Below are 14,487 nucleotides of genomic sequence, written 5' to 3'. Positions count from 1 at the left end.
TTTAATTATTATTATTCTTCATAACAATACATATATTCTTGATAATATATAAATATTTTTTATTCGTATTATAATCTGTAAAATTTTATTTACGACATTAAGTGCTGTAAATATTACATTTCTCGATCTTCTTCAAAAGATCCACCACTTTTGTAATAAAAGATGCGACATTAAAATAGGACTGTTTTTATTAGAAAGAAGTACGTAGAATTAGAAATATGTACTTCAAGCTTTCCCTTTTACTTCATCACTTTCGCTTTCCCACTATCTTCTTACAATAATTTATATTACAACTACTTAAAAGAGTTCTGCATCAAAATAATATAAAATCATTAATCGAAAAGCGCATATTTATTGACTTAATATTTCGTTCATATCGATTGGTTTGCTAGGTTCAATGTACGCAAGCAATCATTCATAGTTCGAGGAAACTTCTTCTCCTGAAAGATCTCGATAACAAATAAATTTACTGATTTAACACTGATTTAATGTGTAACACGTTCTGTTAATTTCGGTAAACTAATTTTAGTATTAATTTCAGAAACTATAGCAGTTTCTTGTGGTGTAGGAGAGGGTGCCAATTTCGGAAGCCGTAATTCTTTTGGCGATACTTTTCTAGACGTATGAGAGGAAGATTTGTCTGGACTCTTTAATCGAAGACTGTTAGGAGGACGCGGAGAATTAGGAGATCTCATTGCTTTATCTTCTAGACCTTTTACCGAAGTACCGCTGGAAGGACGCGGGGAAATAATAGATTCCATTGCTCTGTCTTCTGGCGATTTTAAGGAAGAACTACTAGGAGGGCGCGGAGAAGTAACAGATTTCATTGCTCTGTCTTCCGTAGATTTCAACGAAGAACTACTAGGACGTGGCGAAGTAGGAGATTTCATTGCTCTGTTTTCTGCAGATTTTAACGAAGAACTACTAGGAGGGCGAGGGGAAGTAGGTGATTTCACTGCTCTGTCTTCTGAAGATTTCAACGAAGAACTACTAGGAGGACGCGGGTAATTAGGTGATTTCGCTATATTTTCTTCTGAGCTCTTCGGACGAGAGCTAGAAGGACGCGAAGAAACCGATGATTTTACTGTCTTCTCTTCGGAAATTTTTAGTTCAGAATGATTAAGAGTACGCGGGGAAATAGGCAATTTCGCTGTACTATTTCCCGGACTCTTTAACTCAGGATTATTAAGAGAATCTAAATTTATGGGAGATCTCGCCGTTCTGCTTTTTATTACGTTTTTATCTTCTGAACTTGAATTCTGTTTGTTCCCATCTTCTACCTCTATAGTTTCAAGAGGCGATGAACTTTTCCTTGGTTGTACTGTTTCAGGAGATTTAGCCAGACTATTTCTTACTGCTTTAGGAGTTACCATAGAAGATGGTGATGGTAGCTTTTGCGCCTTTGTTGGAGTACTTGGTGGTGGTTGCGGTGAATCATCTTTTGCCTGTTCAGTAGATAAATTGATCTCTTCAACCATATTATCCTGAAAACCAGATTAACGTGTAAGTTGACATATTAAAAATATTTGCATTGTAAATTGAATTTAACTATATTTAGCGTAATTATTAAGAATTTTGATAAAAGTGTCAAATTTATAATTAAAAAAGGTAACATCCGACTAAATCGCATATTCCATAAATTTGATGTAATTCATCATTGAAGTGTTACTTATGTGCAGACTGACCTTAATTTATAAATGCGGTGATTAGCAGCGATGCTTCTGTGTCCACCAAGTATTACATGTGAGGGTGAACTACACGCTGTGCTTATTGTTATCCATATAAGAAAATTCACCGAAGTAAATATTTAAATTCATTAAATATTTAAATAGTCGAGAAATTAAAGCTAAAGAAAATCATTTCTATCTACTTAATATTTTAGTATTAGCATTTGTGTATGCCATTAACTACACCTGTGCTTTTATAAATTACGCTGCATGTGCTACAAATTATTACTGATTATTAAAAACAAAAAAATGTGATAATACAATTGTGCGCATAAACTTATTTCGGTAGGTTCTCTATTTTTCTGTTTTTATTCTATAGAAAAATTTCAAACATTAAATGGATATTCTCATACCATGTATGAAATGGACGTTGTTTTTTTTATAAAGAAATTATACGTGTAAGCAACATTTTAAGCTCCTAATGATAACAATTTTATATTGCATTCTGCAAATACTTTCTCCTTAAACGTTATTAAATTTACTTTCGTTATTTTCTGTTAAAACATTTACTTAGAATATAGGTGTGTATCTACAGGTGACAATATAGTTGTAATCCCATAAAGCACAAAAAATTACCCGATTCTATGTAACCAACTAATCGCAGTTTTAACCTTTTGAGGGTTTAATAAAAATGCTGGGAATATAAATTTAAAAACAAAAATATTATTATAATGGCTCTCTTGTTATGTCTGACAATATGTCGAATACTCGTTATACAATAATATTCGTATGAAGTGTGATTATTCGTAACGATTACGGCAACTTATTATTATGTATCTAATTTTTGTGAATCATCGGATAATTAATCAAGTTGAAATATGTACTAATCAGTATATGGAAGCAATAAAGTATAAATAATACTTGATATATACCTTTTTAGCATAGATTGTATGAATTTTTCAAAAGTCGTATGGTTGAGAGAGAAAGAGAGAGAGAGAGAGAGAGAGAGAGAGAGAGACATTTTTCTGAAATTATTTGCGATATTTCAGTTATTTTGCTTTTCCCATCGACGTTTTACTTTATTATTGATTCTGATTTTTCAACTGACTGTAGATCAGTCGTAGAATCTAAGTATTTATTCTGATGTATACAACAAATAGAGATAGTTTACGTATCTACAGTAACGATTACGAATTTATCGTATTCTATCATTTAAATACAATATGAAACGTATTCGATGCAACCGTGCGAAATATTTTTTTTCTCACTCGATGCATCGAATATGATTGCTCATTGTATACGATTCTAATATCATTTGTATTTCTTGTGTTCGACTTTTCAACGGGGTTCCTCTACCGATCTACGTAGAGATGACAGCAACTTATTCCACGGGATAAGTTTCTTCAGAACCCGGCAATTCCCAATAAATCGACGCTCGACGTCGTAAACCTCATCCATTAGAGATCCATATCTTCGAACTCTGTTCTTAATATGCATCGTTTGAATTTACCGCGAGAAAGCTGCTCATAAATTCAAGCACAAATTGGGTGAGTCATAATTGCTTCACACTAAACTCTTTCTTCTTTCGCTAAAATCGAGCATACGATTTATATACACGAGATGTGAATGCCGTAGAATAGTTTTCTCTAACGGATAAATTTCCGATAGATAAAATGTAAATTCGGTAATGGAAAAATCGTACTTGATTTAACTCTTGAACATCAAGATGAGAGCTAAGTAAGTGAATTACATGGCGCGTAAAACGATTTAAGTCTTATAGCGTGCTGCTAAGCAATAAATCTATACATGTATCGATAAATAGAAAGAAAAATTATTGATAAGTTTGATACTCATAAACTTCCTTAGCTTTAATAACGAATGTTACGGTAAAATTGATTTCCGTTTGATATTTCAAGAGTTAAAACAAATTGATTCGGTTTAATAAGCGATGGTTAATGAAAAATGCTAGAAACTATTCAAATACATTATACAGAGTGTATCACAGAAAGTGTTACAAGATAATTCCTCTAAAATTACTACGATTAACAAGAAAATTTGTTCTACGTATATTTGTTATGGAATCTTTTGGATGGCAAAGAGACACTTTCCGTGTTAAATTACGCAAAATATAGGACGATGTTTCATCCCAAATAAAATCTACTTGGAAATGCAAACACTGTACATTATTTCATTGAAAAAGAAAGTGTAGAGTCCTCTTTTTAACTCGCTAAATGAACAATTAAATAATTTAATTAACAAATCCTAGAGAAAATATTTTTTTCTTGTTTTCTTTAATAGTTTTAAAGGAAACAACTCGTAATACTTTATCCTATACACCTGATATAGATATATCATGTACAGAGTGCATACAGGAATTTCATTTTTATGATAAAAATGCATTGTCCAAATACACAAAGAATATATCAAAAACTTGACGCAGAATGTGTATATATTTATGTGTATATTCTAAACTTAGTAGTTATAATCATTCAATGAACGTCGTACACTCCGTACATGTTTTCAACAGGTGGTGATGCACAAAGAAAACAAAGTTTTTAATTGCTAATATTTTCTTCTTTCGTATCATCTTATGACAACGTGCAATTAATATCACCACTTCGAATTAATCGATGTTTCTTCGGTATGTCAGTACGTAGGGATGAAATTGATAATCAGTGCATCACCGCATTTTGTCCTGGTACTTCAATTATTTTATATATAGAGCACGTATCCGTTTTCTTGAATCCGGGAGTAGGCGAGTTTACGTAAACCTTTAATATTAGATTACATTTATAGCGTTTAATTATAGTTCCTATGTGACAATGTAATTACAGCGTTTTTCATTTATCTATTATTTCATCCTTACCATTTCATTCGCAATATTCTTCTTTTTTATGTTATCACCAACGATATCGAATTTTATATCTTTTTACGTAGGCTGAGATTAATTTTATCGCGAAGCTTGCCTTTATTCGAACTTTAGACATTTTTCCTATGATATAAGTTAATTTTAGCGGGTTATCAACTGCTGCATTTTCTACTTTCCTCTCGTTTTTCTTTCACTTCTTTTTTTCTACCGCAATTTCGAAATCGAATATATCGCATAACCGTATTTATTTACGGATACTAACGTTAATCGAATTATACGTACGTTACACAGATTGATGAACGCACCATAAAAAAGCTAAAATAGAATTCAATTAATCGTATAAGTAGCTCTATGACTTAGCATTAGGATTATGGTTAAAATTATTTATTAATCAACGTTATATTTTGCTTTTCGTTACCATAGCACATCCAAAGCCTTGTTTAGTACGACAGTTAGCTATTTACACTATAGCCGGAAAATTCGCGTTTCCTTATTCCAGTAGGTTTAACAAAAATACACCTACTCTCGGTCTCGTCAATTACGATATCGATCAATTCGAACAATGAGTCTGACATTATGCGATCGTAAAATTGTTCTAATTGCCGTGCTAGTGTGAAACCGTGTTCCAAGTGACTACGAAAAATGAGAATTCATTCGTTTAATTAAACTTAAACGTATCGCGTTACCGCATTTCCTTTTCAGATCGGAAAAATGCCTTTAGAAACGTTCGCGTCTTAAAATGGTTCTTATCGCAATGTATAAGCATAGTATTTTGCGCTCTTATCGTCGTAGGTATCGTCGTATCCGTGCAAATCTCAAATAAGGGAAGCATCGTGTCCTTTGTTCGAGTATCTCCTTATACGTAATACGTAAGTTTACGATGAAATCGAAGTATCTGCGTATTTATAAAAATTCGAAGAATCAGGCGTGATAATTGGTAAACTGTTTCGATGTGTTGGACAATTACGCTACGACAAGTATTACAATGATGTACGATTAATGTAATTTGTGTTCGGTCGTATGAAAAGTTTGGAAAACATATTTTTTCAATCTGAAAAAGTGTCGCAAATTATCTAAAGTGATTTCGTGGATAAATGCGTTAACAGGGTGGGGGAAATCATTTTGCCGGTGATCGTAGTGTTATACGCCAGACACGTATACACATCGTATACGTTATCGATCGTGTAAGAGCACATAGCGACGAGGAAAAATACCCCTTTGCCTTTTGCGCTAGTTTTCATCGATTAAACGCCAGAACTCCGTGCGAAAAACTCTGTCCCCGTATGGCACGTAAAAATGTCTCCCAGTCGTCGTTCACTCCAGACGATCGTGATGTTAAGCGCGATGTGAAATACAGCCGGATCTGTCGTTAATCTTAAATCTTTTATTAATCGATTGAAAATCATATACGATACGCTTGCGAGAGCGTTACGATGAAATGAATTCGCACGACTATATGTATATGTTGCTTCTTCGTTTCTACGCGCAACGTTTCCACTTCATCGAACAACGGGTCAATACTGGCCGTTCGATTCGACGATCGAGGAGGGAGGATTACGGATGATTAATCAGACGCAAGTGACAAGGAAATCGGGTCTAGCGGTTGAGTTTTCGTGATCTAGCATTCCTGGTTGAGGTTCTCGTCCGATGTAGGCAGACCGTTCTTGCCGGCGGCGACCGTGCCAGGGGGCACAGGGCTCTGCGGGCACAACACATAGGATTAAGGTGGCCCATTAACCTCCGCGTTACAACCTTGCTAGCTCGTTCTAATCTGGGTCACGTTAAACCTTTGAAGCAGCGCGCATTTTTCTCTTTGTACCAACTGTTATGTATTTACCACCGATTTATCATAAATCATTCACGAACTATACGTACGTACGTGGCACGCGTAATATGTATTAAGGGTGTGGAGCAATGTCATCGTGATACGACGTATTGTAAACAGCGTAATCGTTTATGTCAATGCGTAATTTTATCACGTATATTTTTGCAAGAAATTCGCCTGTATAAAATAATATACCTACATAGACGCAATTGAAAATGTGCTTCAAAGGATTAAGCAACCATTACATCTTTTTATTATACAAGTTTTAGATATTTAAACTTTCTTCAGTTTCATCAGCTTAATTACGTTAGTTTTTTCTAACGCGTAATCTCGCAAAATTTGACAGATCGTAGTTCACAAAGGAAGAAAAACGTGTTGCTTCAAAATTATTTCGCAACGTAGTATGAAATTGTTCCATGAAGTACAAATGTCGTATATAAATAACCGGAATTTACTCATTTGTATTTGTTGTCATCGTAAAAATGTTAGAAATGTAAAGTAGAACTTGAAAGAAAGAAACTAGCGAATGTTATTTTGGTAATAATCCTTTGTCATAAAGTGTAAAATCATAAATGTTGGATAAAAAATTGCTGAGAAGCATGCAACGCGTGTTGTCAAGCTTTTTTCGTGACAAATGGTGCAAACGAACGTGACACGACAAAGAATCTCGAGAAAAAAGATGTAAGATTCCGAAATGTTATAAAACCGAGAAAGTTCCTCCCAAAATTTATCGAACTAATCTGTTTGATGATTTCAATCTTTGAATATAAAAATCATAACTGCCACATTTCGCTTGAAACAGGATAATTATTCTCGAGATTTTGTAAGATAAAACGTACCTGGGATCCACTGCCACAGAGGCTTTCAGGATTAGTTCCCGATTGTCGAAGATAATCCCTATCGTTGAAAATTTTCTTGTCACCGCCACCTGGCTTATGCTTCACGTTATCCAAGGAACCAACTTTACTCTCAGCTTTGATGTCAATTTTTTGAGTTTGGATCTGAAAGTAACATTAGAAGAACCTTGGTTATTCTTTAATGCTTATTTATCGTAGGAAACGATGAATAAATGACAATGTAGATTTTGAAATTAGAATTTTAATTATTCGTCGATAACCTAATTAATTAGATATATAAAAAACGTATAAACATATCCGTGTTTGGAAGATTTAAAGAAAAATCGAACTTATAAATTTATCTTGAATTTATGTTCCATTCTCGTTGAAGCCTCTCCGTATCGTGCTCTCTAAACTAACGATTTGATTTCTGCAACGAACATTTATACTAATCTCAAAACATGCAGAAACATGCTTTAATCTCTTTAGATTGAATTTACTTACTGCTAAAAAAAGAAAGTTTAAATTTGACAGACTTGCTTCGTATATTTCGACGATACACAAAAGCGACAAATATTAGTTAAAAACGGCGAATCATTAGTCGTCAGTCGAATCAAATTAGTTACTCCCTTTTACAATTTTGCGATTTACAGTCCAGATTATGGATGTGGGTTTCGTTTTGATATCGATGCGATGAGTAGCTACCTCTGGAGAGGATAACTAACATATCATGTCGTGAAATTATTTGATATACTTACGTCGTTATTCGAATCCTGAGGCGTCTTAGGTGGTGTTGCCGATGACTGAATACCAACAAACAATAATGACTTGTTAATAACGATGGGTGACAATACATGCGACAACAAAAGGAAAGTCGTACGCTAGAGCAGAGGTTGAAGTGTTTTTCTTTTTCTTCTTTTTTTTTTCTTTTTTTGCTAATCAGACAGTCCCAAAGGATCCGCATTTGAAAAAGATACTTTATCGTCATATTCAAGATTTCTTTGCATCAAGATAAACGAACAAATTAACAAAGGCATAACGCGTAAAGTACCTACTTTCAATAATTATCTCGACCAGTCGAACGCGTAATTTTGTACGACGAAGAGTAATTTACGAAACAAAAGGTATCTCTGAGCCTGTCCTCAAGAAGAAAAGAACTTATAACAAGAAATAATTTTTCTTGATGCTAGAATTCTCGCTTTCTGTAACTTTTGAAAACACTAATTTTTTTAAGTAATGTAAAATGTACAATGTAAATGCAAGTCTACATTAACATTCTCTACATGCAACGACTCAATCAGAATCGAGATAAATAATTTTCCAATCGAAATCAATCTGCCGCTCTCGCGACATGATCCAAATGAATAGCTATGATACTGTTTTATTACGAATAGACAAATGTCGAAGTAAAATGCAAACATTTAGTTAGAAAAATGATTCGTCACTACGATAACACCAAACGCTACAAACGGGTAATGTCAAGCGAAGTACATGATAACCATTGGCTTGAAAATTTGGAAATGTACATATAAATTTTCAAATACATCCGTTTCTATAATAGCTTCCATTAATTAGTTACGAATATGAGAGAAAACACAAACATATGTTTCTTAATAAATTATGATTATATACAACATAAACTCATGGAACAACTGGAATAGGAAAATTTTAGGTATTAAACGAATGACTATGGAGACATACAGACATGTTAATCGAATTACAAACTCGCTAAAATAAGTTTTAAACGAAAATAAAAGATTCGCTGAAGAATTTACGAGTATCTGTGCTTCTAAGAGTAGTCGTCATTCCTAAGGAAATATATTTCAAATTGAAATTCTTACTTTAACGCTACCACCGCCAGGAATGTGTTTGGCATTGTCCTTGGAGCCAACTTTTGGTTTTGCTTTATCTTTGAAGTCGAGCTTCACCGTTTCTATTTTCTTGTCACCACCACCAGGTTTGTACGTTGCATTTTCCAATGAACCGACTTTCGGTTTCGCATTCCATTGAAGTTTCATCTGAGCGATCTATCGAGGAATAGTTAAACGATAATAATTTTTCAATGAAAATACAGAAAAGAGGGAGGAATATATTTTAGACTAAGGGATTATAAACCATGTGCAGATTTTTTTTATAGATAATTATTCGTAATTACGACGCTAGAAAGATTTCCAAAAAAAATGTAAAGCGATTAACCTTTTTATCGCCACCACTGGGTGTGTATTTCTCGTTCTTCGCGGCAATTTTCGGCTGCGCCTTGCTAAAGTCCAGCTTCCTATTCTCTATCTTCACCTTTCCGCCACCTGGTTTGTAACTTGCATTTTCCAACGAGCCGATCTTCGATCGTACCGTTTTTAAGTTCGGAGAGGGCGCCGATCCCACTTGAATTTTGTTCATAGGCAGTTCTATAGGATTCAACGCATATTATTAACACGCGTTCTTTGGAAAAATGGGCCAATTCGTTAAAAAGATAAAAATTAAAACAAAAATACTCGACGCAAAGCTTATCGAGCTTGTTATAAAATTTAGGCAAAAATTTCGATAATACTTACTTTTCTTCTCTTGACCGGCTGTCGACGAAGGAGTTTCTGGAGTTCGTGGTAACGATTTGACGGACTTACTTGGCGATTTTACAGGTGACCCAGCTGTCGGCCCTTTGTCAGCATCTTTCGATTTAGAGGGTGACTTTTTCGTCGGTGAATCCCCAACTCCGTTTGTGGTTGGTTCCTGCGCAACGTTATTACGTTATTTTACTATCGATTCGATAATTTGTGAAACGTACAAAAGCATATGTGTTGAATTAAAATTATTTACCGTGCTGGATTGAGCCGACTCGTTGGTTACGCTGCCGTTTTCAACCTCTGTAAAAATAAATATAAACACAGTTTCTTTTTGTCGTTACATTAAGAAAAACAAAAAAAAAAAAAAGAAAAAAGCACATAACAGTATCGTGATATTTGTGAAGCAAAATCTCAGTAGAATGTCTCGATTTCAGCGTTTATCTACGATAAACATGGCAAAGAACGAAGCTCCGCGTTTTCAAGTCGAATTTTTTAATACCTTTATTCTCGCTATTTTCTCCCGAAATTTTCTTAAACGTAAATAAAAACCTGGTGTCGTTGAAGACTTCTTTTCTTTTCGTTTGGCTGGTGTCGGTGCGCGTTGAACTTTAGGCGATTTAACTGATTTCGGCAAACTTTTCGAGTCCGGTGTCGTTTCGTCATCAGCCTTTTTCTGCTCCGTTTTTTCCTTCTCTTCTAATTCCTCTTTCTCAATAGGTGATTTCAGCGATTTCGGGCACTTTGGAGATTTCGGCGATTTCGGTGATTTTGGAGACACAGGCGAGTGAGGACTTTGAGATGGCGAAGATTTTATCGACAGTGATCGTTGTTCTCCATTGTCGAAACCTTTCACTCCTTCTTCGGGAGACTTTAAGAGAGACAGTGCCGGTTCTGCAATCTTTTCTCCATCCTCCGATGGTACTGAAAATTCTTGTGTCTCGCTTGCTTCTTTTTCGGAAGCAGCAGGACTCACGGCAACTATTTTCGCGTTCGTTTCCGAAGAATCTCGAAGATTATCGGACTTGGAATCTTTTAAAACGTCTTCCGTACTTGATTCTTCGGTTACATTCGTCGATTTAGCCGGGGACTTTGAAGATGGATCTCTTAATTCTTTCTCCTTCGGAGAATGACTAAGATCCGCTAATTTTTCTTCCTCGGCTGATTTTTCAGGTTTCGACACTTCAGTGGATTCTGGCTCGTCCTTGATCTGATCTGCTTTCGTCGGTGCTCTTAAATGTGATTCTTGTTTGCTTTTAACTTCTCCCGTTTCCTTTAGCAGATCTACGTCTGATTTAGTTTCCGATGCAGACACAGTGTCGTGTTGCTCCCCAGTTTGCTCCATTTCCTTTTCATTTTGATTTATTTCTGCCGGGATAGTCGCACGTGAATTGACTTGCGACATGGGCGGTGGATTTTTGAGTTCTTGATCGCTTTGTTTCTGTTTTGTATCCGTTGGTATATCATCGTGCAATTGTTCCAGAGATTTGGACGTTTCGTCATGTTCCAGTTCCTTTTGACTTTCGCTCGCTTCTAAGGGTGTACTTGACCGGGATTTATTCGGTGATGCGGATGGTTTCAGATTTTGTTGATTCTGATCATGGCTGGTTTTTGCCGGAGATTTATCTGTCGACTTAGACAGGATTTGCATTTGTTGATTGTTATCCTCATCCGATTTCGTTGGTGCGGTTGCACGTAACTTTTCTGAAGTTGTCGACGACAGGTTTAAATCTTGCTCGTTTTGTCCTGATTTAGCTTCTTCCGATTGCTTGGGAGATTGTTCAGGTGCAAGAGATACATCGATATTATCCGATTTCTCAATTTTGTTTTCTATACCTGGTTTGGTCACATTCCCCTTATTCGTGTTCTCTTTCTGCGTCTGATCTTCGACTAATTTCTTCTCCGGTTCGTCCAGTTGATTACCAACCTTATCTACTTCCTGTTTGTCTAACGATTTTGTCTGCGCTTCTTCGCCTGGTTTCGTGGACAACCTGTTATCGCTTTCCACCGTGTTGGAATCTTTAACAGGTATTTTGTCAAGGTTCACAGCAACTTCTTTAATTTGCTGATCAACTCCCTCCGCAGTCGCGTTGAATTTATTATCCACTTTTCCATTTATTGTAGCGATTTCTGGCCTTTTCACCGACTGAACGTCACTCTTTGGTACGTTAGACTCAATTAAAACTTCTTGACCGGTAACGTTTCCGTTAGCACGTGGCGATTTTCCGTCCACTACAACATCATCGTCGTCATCGTTTTCCGCATTTTCTCGAAATTCGGTTTTCTCCTTCGGAACAGGCTTTTCAAACTGCTGCAATTTCTTCGAGTTATCGACATCAGCCATTTTGTCGACTATTATTCGCGGAAGTGATGGCTTCTTATCTTCTCTTTTGATAGCTAAATTCTGTCGAGATATGTTCAGCAATGATTCATTTCGTTGCAATGGTTTTTGTGCGATTTCTTGCGATCGTGCGAGAATGTCAGGATTCCGTCCTTGTTGAGGTGCGTTTGGGTGTTCTGGCCTTTGTTGATATGGTCCGTTCGGATGCTCTGGCCTCGATTGCTGAGGTCCGTTTGGATGCTGCGGCCTTGATAGATGAGGTCCGTTCAGATGCTCTGCTCTTGGATGTTGAGGTCGTTGTACGTTGCCTTGGAACCTTTGCGCTTGATAATTTCCAGGATGCGGCGGTCTGGGTCCCAGTTGCGAACGTTGCACGGACGACGGTGGAAAACGCGGATTTAGGACGATAGGTGGATGTTGACCTTGTTGCGGTGGCTTCTGAGGAAACGAACCTCCCGGTGATCTCGGAGATCCGTACGGTCTGACTTGGACGAACTGAGTCGGATTCGTTTGTCCGACTGGAGACCGATTATCAAAACGAATTTGCTGTAGCTGTCCACTCGGTCGTGGTTGTCCTACGGCACCATTATTTACAGGCTGCCTTGGTAATCCAGGTGGACCTTGCGGTCTCGCCCGATAGACAGATGGCAATGGCGGGTTTGATTTCACCTACGAAATAATAATTTTACTCGCGACAATTCGCGGTCGCCGCAGATCGCAAGAACAAATTTCCAAGTGACGTTTTAACGTTTAACTCGACAGAGATTCGTAAAATTGTTGTACAAACAGAACGACGTAATTAATAACAGTCGCGTTCTTTGCTTTGACATTGAAATATTTTAGATGTATGTAATTAACCCTTTGACTATTCTTAGCGCTTAAAAGCGCTTAGTAAATCTGCGCTTGTGATACTGTAGGCACCTATAGGCGTTGCGAAAATTTAGTCGACCGTGATTCCAGCAAATCTCATTTGAACCAGATGTAAGCGAATGCTAATTCAACTACCGCTAATTACATATTCCGTTAGTTAGATATTATATAAATATGTTTATTTCACAGTCTTTGTTTCGTATATTCTTAAGATGAAAAATTGGGATAATAAAAAGGTGAGAAAAACTACATGTAAACATGAAACGACAAATGATTCATGTTCGGATTCTATGGAAACAAGTGATCTCGAATAAATGACGATATGAATGAATCAATGATATTGGTTTAATGTATTGGAATTCAGTATCTTAATTATTTCAACACACATTCTCAGAAATACACGCCTATCGAAAAATTTCGCCGTTCTCGATGTAAATTGCCACTGAATTCCTATCGTATGGTACGGCTGGTAGGTCTCAAAGTCTCCCATAGTCAAAGGGTTAATATTTCCTAATAATATCGTGATAATATCTAACGAGTGATTGTTCTTTTAGTAATTTGCAACGTCTTAACTAACAGCGACGTTCCTTTTATTCTCAGTAATTCTTACTACGAATGTTTGTACCAGACTTCGATAAGGATCGATTCGAGCTGTTCAAAAACGATATGGACGAACAGTAGAAACATGCATGGAAAATCTTGATAATCGATACTGGCCCTGAGCCCATCGATCAGCCTGTAATATAAAACGGAGACGTTTTGAAGATTCGTATTTACCGTACCTGCCACCGTTCGACTTTCTCTACTCGTTATGGGATTAAGCCACGAATGATTATAGTATACCATCGACATCTATTGCAATTCAGCGAGGCATTTTAGATTGGCGTGACCTACAGCAGTAGCTTCCCTTTGGAACGCCAGGCTGTTTACCCTCGTTTCTTTATGGAATTCATCAACATTGAAAAACGTTCGGGAAGCTCGTTGAAACTGTTTGTACGAACGTGTCGTAAACACGAAACTTTCGACGCGATGCAAAGTAGACAACACTTTTATTCAATGATGGAATATCATCGCCGATAAAATGTATCTTTACTGGTTTGAAAATTGGCAGTGTAATGTCACGAGTATCGGTATATGGTGCTCCTCCTATCTATGATTCGCTTTTCATTTCTTATGACGTTATCAAATATTTCTACCGGATTATTAAACAAACACAGCTATTACTTGACAGTCTTTCGATGTCTCAAATATCAGTTCTTTGCTGTAGATATTAATTACGATTGCAAGTCATTAATGTTTCTCTTTCGACTAAAATGAGCCGACACGTTATATAACTTTGTTTCTTACCTATGCGCTACTTTGAAATAACAGTTGATGCTCTAAAACGGGTAAAATGTAGTTTTCAATCAGATATCACGTTAATAGATACGATTAAATAATCGATATGCAACTTAAAACTCTCATTGATAATTCGAAGCTATTGAAAGAAATAGAACTTTTTAAAAATATTGAAACAAGAAG

At 36.2% G+C, this 14,487-nt stretch overlaps 2 protein-coding genes across 6 annotated transcripts in view; both read right to left on the bottom strand.

Annotated features, from left to right (window-relative positions):
- Window positions 1-71: 71 nt before the first annotated feature.
- LOC117151289 (proteoglycan 4-like) lies at window positions 72-2,290 on the bottom strand. The gene is made up of 2 exons (XM_033319114.1): window positions 1,686-2,290; window positions 72-1,484 (listed from the first exon to the last, which is right to left on the bottom strand). The coding sequence occupies exon 2, from the start codon at window positions 1,476-1,478 to the stop codon at window positions 486-488; it is 993 nt and encodes a 330-aa protein (XP_033175005.1). The 5' UTR covers window positions 1,479-1,484; window positions 1,686-2,290; the 3' UTR covers window positions 72-485.
- Window positions 2,291-2,370: 80 nt separating this feature from the next.
- The window catches only part of LOC100743933 (microtubule-associated protein tau), a 32,343-nt gene continuing 20,226 nt past the window's right edge, over window positions 2,371-14,487 (bottom strand). For 2 of the 5 annotated variants that reach the window (XM_033319111.1, XM_024365448.2), the window contains 8 exons: window positions 10,308-12,765; window positions 10,012-10,058; window positions 9,750-9,924; window positions 9,394-9,602; window positions 9,039-9,224; window positions 7,956-8,000; window positions 7,201-7,362; window positions 2,371-6,235 (listed from right to left, as the gene is read on the bottom strand). In XM_033319111.1, coding sequence (XP_033175002.1) covers window positions 6,155-6,235; window positions 7,201-7,362; window positions 7,956-8,000; window positions 9,039-9,224; window positions 9,394-9,602; window positions 9,750-9,924; window positions 10,012-10,058; window positions 10,308-12,765 — 3,363 coding nt within the window. In that variant the 3' untranslated portion in view covers window positions 2,371-6,154. Of the gene's footprint in view, window positions 6,236-7,200; window positions 7,363-7,955; window positions 8,001-9,038; window positions 9,225-9,393; window positions 9,603-9,745; window positions 9,925-10,011; window positions 10,059-10,307; window positions 12,766-14,487 lie in introns of those variants that run through there. The other 3 variants (XM_033319112.1, XM_024365449.2, XR_004461099.1) reach the window with 3 other exon arrangements.

The sequence above is a fragment of the Bombus impatiens genome, unplaced genomic scaffold (assembly GCF_000188095.3).
Source record: "Bombus impatiens unplaced genomic scaffold, BIMP_2.2 scf_0135, whole genome shotgun sequence".
NCBI classification, from domain to species: domain Eukaryota; kingdom Metazoa; phylum Arthropoda; class Insecta; order Hymenoptera; family Apidae; genus Bombus; species Bombus impatiens.
This window is presented reverse-complemented; position numbering and strand designations above follow the sequence as displayed.